The 7104-nt window shown below is 49.4% G+C and overlaps 1 protein-coding gene across 6 annotated transcripts in view; it reads right to left on the minus strand.

Annotated features, from left to right (window-relative positions):
• LOC105562921 (patronin) overlaps window positions 1-5134 on the minus strand; it is a 79481-nt gene extending 74347 nt beyond the window's left edge. For 5 of the 6 annotated variants that reach the window (XM_012014098.1, XM_012014100.1, XM_012014099.1 and 2 more), the window contains exons 1-2: window positions 4456-5134; window positions 441-1112 (exon numbers count right to left, since the gene is read on the minus strand). In XM_012014098.1, the coding sequence (XP_011869488.1) occupies window positions 441-797 (357 nt within the window). In that variant the 5' untranslated portion in view covers window positions 798-1112; window positions 4456-5134. The remainder of the gene's footprint in view (window positions 1-440; window positions 1113-4455) is intronic. The other variant, XM_012014096.1, reaches the window with a different exon arrangement.
• Window positions 5135-7104: the final 1970 nt, after the last annotated feature.

The raw sequence follows: 7104 nt of genomic DNA on the forward strand, positions 1-7104 counted from the left end.
ACAGATAAATTTTGTTACTAATAAAATAGAGCATATGCATTGTGTAAGAGTAAAAAATAAGTGCACATTGCGTTGTTTTAACATTTCCTTTCAGTTATTTTAATAATTTTACATTTGAGGTCAATTAACACGAGAGCAATATGTCCAATTAACACATGAATGTGTTAAAAGTTTAACACAAAAATTTTAACCGGCATTTTTTTAACAAGAAAACATAGTATTGGATTAATATTAGGTATTCCTGACGTCTGTATTTTATACGTCTCACGGTTCAGCCGAAATTAGCCGCGCAGCTGATTCTTTTCAGAGGCTGCTCCGGCCTCGCAAAGCACAATGCGCTCTTTCAAGCGTCCATTAATTGTTACGCTCCCTAAGCTCCCCGGATCCAGTCTGATTTCGGGGGTTCCTCGAGAGAGAGAAAGACAGAAAAGGACACCTACCTGGCGGGACTCGTAGGCGTCGGAGAAGTGGTCGGAGTCGCCCCCGCTGGACTGCTGGTCGGCAGACACGGCCGCCGCGGCGCCGGTCGCGGAAGCGCCGGCAGGCCTGCGTCGATCGTCTGCACTCGCGCCGCGATCCATCGCCGCGTCGTAGAACACATGGACGGCGCTCGTACCGTCGGCGGACGCGTCGTCGTCGGCGACGCCGTTGCACGCGCGCTCCGGCTGCTGTTGCCGCTCGTCGCCCTGTGCCGTCGTCGTCGTCGTCGTCGTCGGCAGCGGCGGTGCGGTCTCTTCCTGCACCACCGCGGTCTTGCTGCTGCCCTTAGCGAAGAGCCGCGAGATCGTGTTCCACATTCAACGGGATGATGACGACCGCGTCGGCATCCGTGGCTTCAATCAACGAACCTCGATCCACGCGACCGCCCGTCCTCGTCATAGCCAAGGACGACGACCGAACCCGCCGCCGCGCGATCCGCCCTCCCACGTCCGGCAGTTCTTTTCTCGCGCACTCGCGTGTCTCGCCGATCCCCTGGTCGATCCTCGATCCTCGTCAAGCGCGTCCACACGTCTCGCTCTTGTCGATCTCTCGCGCACAGGTACGCGACACGCTACGCACTACCGCGTGGCGTAAGCTCTTCCGTTGGCGAGAGCACGCGGGATCGACGGATTCTGCAACGACAAAGGAGCCACGGGAATGTGAGAAAGAGAGAGAGAGAGAGAGAGAAAGTGGCGAATACGAGGGGCTCGTGTTTCGCGAAGAATCTCGGTTTCCCACGTGTACATCGCGCGCACGCCGGCGTCCCCCGATCGCAATGTCGCCAACACGGAACGAGAGAACGCCGGACGATTTCCGGCGCGAGCCCTCGGTTCTCAGTATCGGGACCGCTACGGTCAATAGGCTCTTCCCCTCGCCTTCCCCGTCGTTTTTTTTTTGGTCTCTCGTTGCCGCCACAAAAGCGTCGTAACGTTTCCACAATTGCCAGTGACGGAGCAACGCGTCCGAAGAATGACGTGACCACGAGCGGTGCACATGGCACGCGAGCTAAAAGTCCGCGTGCATCACCGGTGTCGAGAAGCCTCGGGATTTAAATGAGGGACGAAGTTTGGATTTGTTGAAATGGCGACGCGACTTTCCAGATTTTCGAGCAACTGAGTGTAAACGGAATTGACATTTCTTTTGAGACTGTGACGACTAGGGTGACCAACCGTCCCGAATTTTTCGGGACATCCCGATTTTCGACTCTCTTTAGAGCTGTCCCGAGAGAACCTTAGGCGGGACGCCATTTGTCCCGATTTTTTTACATAATGTAAGATAAATAATACAAAATATAATAATACGTCATATATTCATTAACTAAAATTCATTATAACCTTTATATTTTATGTTCCTGCTTTTATGTTCCATTGATGATTGTTCTTTCATTTTATTTTACGAATTTTATTAGTCTAATTTAGATTAATGATTATTTATATTTGAAAAAATAGTAAAAGACTATGTTCTGTCGAATGTTCGATGTTGACTTAATAATGAAGAAACATTTGCCTTATCTACGTGTATCTAATTTATTCAATATACCTATTTAAAAAAAATAATATGTCAAGATATATCATATATGTAAAATAAACAAGAAGGAACATGTACATGCATATTACAAGGTAATCTGATGTACTAATAAAAGTCCCCATTTTTTTGGTTCTGTCCCGATTTTCGGAAACTGATGTCCCGAAATTAAATGTTTAAGAGTTGGTCACCCTAGACGACCACGGGCAGCACGAACTTTGGACAATTCGACGACGACTCGCCGGTGAATCTGCGTTCACAATTACATCTTTGTTACGTCCGAATAAATCCAACCAGCATCGCCGAATTGCACGTTTATTAATGCGTATTTTCCGTGCAATTGTCCAAGCCCAAACAATTGACGTCGGAATGACACTTGTCAGTTCAAAATGACGACAAGTAACACCGGCTTGGGGAATTGCACAGAAAATGCGCATTAAGCCTCGTGTCCACGATCCAAGAACTGTGTCCAAGTTCTAGTTCCAAGAAATGCGCAGCCAATCAACTTGCAGCTTTTCTATAAAAGATACAGGTTGATTGCTTGCACATTTCTTGGAACTAGAACCTGGACAAAGTTCTTGAATCGTGGACACAAGGCTTTAGAAATGTTCAATTGGACCTGCTTCGTTTTTTTGCCAAAAAATAAGTTATGACTTTATTACTGCCATAAAAAAGCTGAGAGGGACCGACACAGTTGGAAAATTTGTGTTTCTCTTTTGTTAAAAAAATGCCGGTTAAAATTTTCGTGTTAAACGTTTAGCACATTCATGTTAATTTAACATATTGCTCTCGTGTTAATTGACCTCAAATGTAAAATTATTAAAATAACTGAAAGGCAATGTTAAAACAACACAATGTGTACTTATTTTTTAATCTTACACAATGCATACGTTCTATTTTATTAGCAACAAGATTTATCTGTTAAAATTTACAGAATAAAATGTTGCCTTTATTCTGTATAACATGAGTGAGAGTGATTTCGAACCGTCATTTGACTTATTACATCTGTAAAATGTAAAACTTACATTTTTAAAATTCATTTTGTCATTAAAAATGCGTTAATTTTACACAAAATTTATTTCAAATTATCTTGAGATTTGCATTTATTTTGTGTTAAAATATTAACAGAGTAGTGTGATCATTTAACACATCCACATTATGTTAAATTAACACAAAAATTTGTGCGGGCCGTTTTGCGGCATGTGAGGCCTGTTAAATTTAATACAAATTTTTCAACCGTGAAGGTATATACTTTTTATAATAACAGAGTCTCGTAATTTGCGACGCAAGGGACAATGAATTGTTCAGATCTATATTTTTGCTCGACGTCAATTGACGATAAATAAGCTCGCTATTTGGGTGACGAGGATGTCGAATACGCCTGCGTCGTAGTGCGTTATGCTATCATTGGTACACGCTTTTCACGAAGCTATTGTTAAATATCAGTCAAGATAATTAACCCATTTTAGTAAAATTTATAGAAACTAAAAAACTTGGGAAAATCACAGCATTTTACATTTTCCTCACGTAATGCTATGGCGAGTTCGAAAATATGCCTCTAGACAGTATGTAAACGTGAAAAGTGTAGAATGGAGGGTTCGCGCGACGATAAACGAGCGAGAACATAGATCTCAACAATTCGTTGTCTCGTAAACTCCGCGTCACAAGTTACGAGACGTTGCCGTTATAAAAAGTATACACTTCGGTCTCCCTCAGCTTCTCTGTGGCAATAATAAAGTCATAACTTATTTCTGGCAGAAAAACGGAGCCGGTCCGATCCCTCGATCGTGACAGAAACGCGCGGAACGGATACAGGCACGGACAATTCTAAAACGACGATCCAAATTGGGCTTCTCGCGGGTCCAGCTCGCCCGAGGGCTCCCGGTTGCCAACCGACAAAGCCAACTCCCCCTCCGAATCCCGCGGGAAACAGCGTACTTCTGCTCCTCGTCGAGCCTCGCGCGAGCCGAGATAACCTCAAAACCTCAGGAAGCGCGCACCAGGCCGCCGACACGTACACGGGCGACCCAGAAAGCAGCCGGAATATCGCGCCCGGCGACACGAACGCGCTTGCCCGACATCGCGGACGACGGCGGCGGAGGCCCCGTCCGTTTCGACGATCCGATTCCCCGCCGACGATGCTACCGGCGACGCGAGACGTCCTCGATCGAACGTGGCCTCCCGCTCGCCCCTCCCCCCCCCCCGCCCCGCTCGCTTCCGTTCCGCGGCTTGACAACGTGAAGTAATGCCGGGCGAAACGCGGCCAAAGGACACCGCCGTGCGAGAGACGGAGATAAGAGAGAGAGAGAGAAAGAGAGAGGGAGCGCGAGAGAGGAGAGGACTCGTCCGCTATTTTCGTTCGGGAATGGCAACGGCGAGTCGCCTCTCCTCCCTCCCGCCCCTCGCGCGACTCTCGTCTCCGTCTCTCTCTCTCTCTTTCTCGAAACAGACCTCGACACCGCGGGCGGCGTATCGATCCCCGCCGCGAGGAACAACCTGGGCGACGACGTGAGCGAGAGGAAGCGGCCACTGGTCGAAACCGTCGATCGACCGTCATCGCCGTCGCACGGCTGATTCACGCAGCATTCGCGCACGCACGCACATAGTTGGAAAACAGGGACACACACACACACGCGCGCGCGTTCACTTCACACATGCGCGCAACCGTGTGCCCGCGAGACGATCTCGCGTCTATCGCGTGTCGGAGGTCGCGCGCGTGAATAGAGGGATTCAAGGTGGGAATCCGGGGGAACACATGTGAACGAACACGCGAGATCCTCGATCCCGTCGCCGAGGAGACGACGTACCTCTCTCTCTCTCTTTCTCTCCTCCCGCCGCTGTGCTCCTCTCGCGAGATTGGCTCGGCCCTCGCTCTCTCTCTCTCTCTCTCTCTCTCTCTCTCTCTCACGCACACGCGCGCACTCTCCGGGTCTCTCGAGACCCTCCGGGGTCTCGCTCGCTCGCTTCCCGCGAGGGTATATCCGGCCGTCGTTCGTGCGTTGACAGGCGACTTCAGGTCCCGGCGCGCGAACGAGAGGAACGCACGCACAGACGCGAGGTGTCCGCGAGGACTCGACGCATCGCCGTAGCGGCGAGCGGCGCGCGCGAAGAAGGCACACACTCACACACACTCGCGCGCGCACACGCACGAGGCGCGCGAGTCCTCGATTCCGCGATGCGGTGCGCGCGAGTCCCCCCTGCCGATCGCAGGCGCTCGCTCGGGGGTCCTCACTCCCCCCCCCCCCGGGAATCGCTCCGTCCGCCTCCGTTCGATCAACCGACCGGACCGACGCCGACCGCAGCCGACTTCACTCCGCTCCGCCGTCAACAAGTCCGTCGCGTCGCGTCGCGTCAGCGAGGCGAGGCCCGAGGCGGCGAGGCGCGCCCGACGACGGTTCCGCGAGCTCGCTTCCGCGTACAACACGCACACACACACCGCGGAGGCACCTCTCTCTCTCTCCCCCTCAGCGCGGAGATTCGCCCGTTCGCTGGCAGCAGTACGCCGCACGCAGCACTCCGCCGTCCATCGCGATACGCGCGATATACGCGAGATGGTCGTCGCGCGCCGCGAGAGCTGCGACCGATCGAGCGATCGAGAGAGGCCCGGCCTCCACCGCGAGCTATCGAGGCCTCGCGCGATTCGACTAGCGCGGCGCGCATGCGCGACTCGCCGCCGCGCCGCGGCTACGTTCAAGACGCTGCGACGGCGCGGCTTTCGGACTGAGAGGCGACTCTCTTGAGACGCTTTGAGCGCCAAGTTCGTTTCGCCGGTGAGCTTAATAAATATGACGTGTTGTATATTTCGTTGGTTCTTTTTTAATACTTTGATGATATTTGTATTGTTTCTTTAGCGGCCTGATATTTAATAAGATTAGGTTTAATCGGGTAAAGAAAGATCGTCACTTACGAGCGAATGACGCGGTTCTTTGCGGAAATTTACGCGACACGGCGGTCAAAGTGTTGAGGCCTGTGTCCACGATGCCTAGAACTTGGTCCAAGTTCTAGCCCCGAGAAACGTACATAGCCAATCAACTTGCAACTTTCATGGAATAGCTGCACGTTGATACACAATTCTCGAAACTAAAACTTGGACCAGGTTCTAGCATCGTATACACAGGTTTTCAAATCAGTAGCTGCTCATAGAAATCTTCTTTCAGTTACTCTCGATGTATTCAGAGAAATTCAAATATTTTCTTACGTGCAATACGTTGATTGTACATTCTTTCCTCATAAATTCCACAAAATTTCGATCGTGCTTGGGAGCCAATTTCATCCAGGCAGAACGACATTGGAGCGACGTTGAAATAATTTTTAAACGGTGAATAAAGTCATAAATGACGTCGTCGCGACGTCACTATAAGTTTTGCATTCCACCCGGGCGATTGATTAAATAATCGATTTGCCAGTCGACCGCAATGCCGACAAATAATTCAGCTGCCGATGACAAAGGACTCGAAACGCGAATTTGCATCTGAATCTCCCTTCGTCTTTCCCCGAGCATCGAGAGCTCGACTCCCGGCGTTCGAGGGAAGACTTCGACGAGGCTCCGTCGCTTTAGAAACCCTGTAATCAGAGACTGGCCATAAGAGTTCGTCAAATTCCCGCGAGTGAGGGAGAAACACAGGCTATCTCACTCTCACGGTCGTAGAAAAGTGAGATAGCCTGTGTTTCTCTCTCACTCGCGGGAATTTGACGAACTCTTAAGCCCGTATCAGACTACGAATTGAGATTGAGATTAAATTGAAATTTGACCAATTAAAGTAAAAGTTACTAAACTTGAGATTGGTAAACTTTACTGTGATTGGTCAAAATTTCAATCTATTCTCAATCTCAATCCGTAGTCTGATACGGACTTTATGGCCGGTATCTGATTGCAAGATCTCTAATAGCGAATTCGGTTGGTTGCATTAGTGCGCACTGAGTGCACACTAAGCCTTGTTTACAGTCAATTCTTATATTTAAAGATTATCTTAAATACCTCTTGCAATCCCACATAGCACTGACGTAACAAGGATATCCTTATGAAGTTACAGATATCTCAGAGATATCTGAGAAATATCTTTATACATGTCTCAGAGATATCGTAGCAAATATCTCAAA

This window comes from Vollenhovia emeryi, unplaced genomic scaffold, assembly GCF_000949405.1.
Source record: "Vollenhovia emeryi isolate VEMERY1.0 unplaced genomic scaffold, V.emery_V1.0 DF939182.1, whole genome shotgun sequence".
Classification (NCBI taxonomy): domain Eukaryota; kingdom Metazoa; phylum Arthropoda; class Insecta; order Hymenoptera; family Formicidae; genus Vollenhovia; species Vollenhovia emeryi.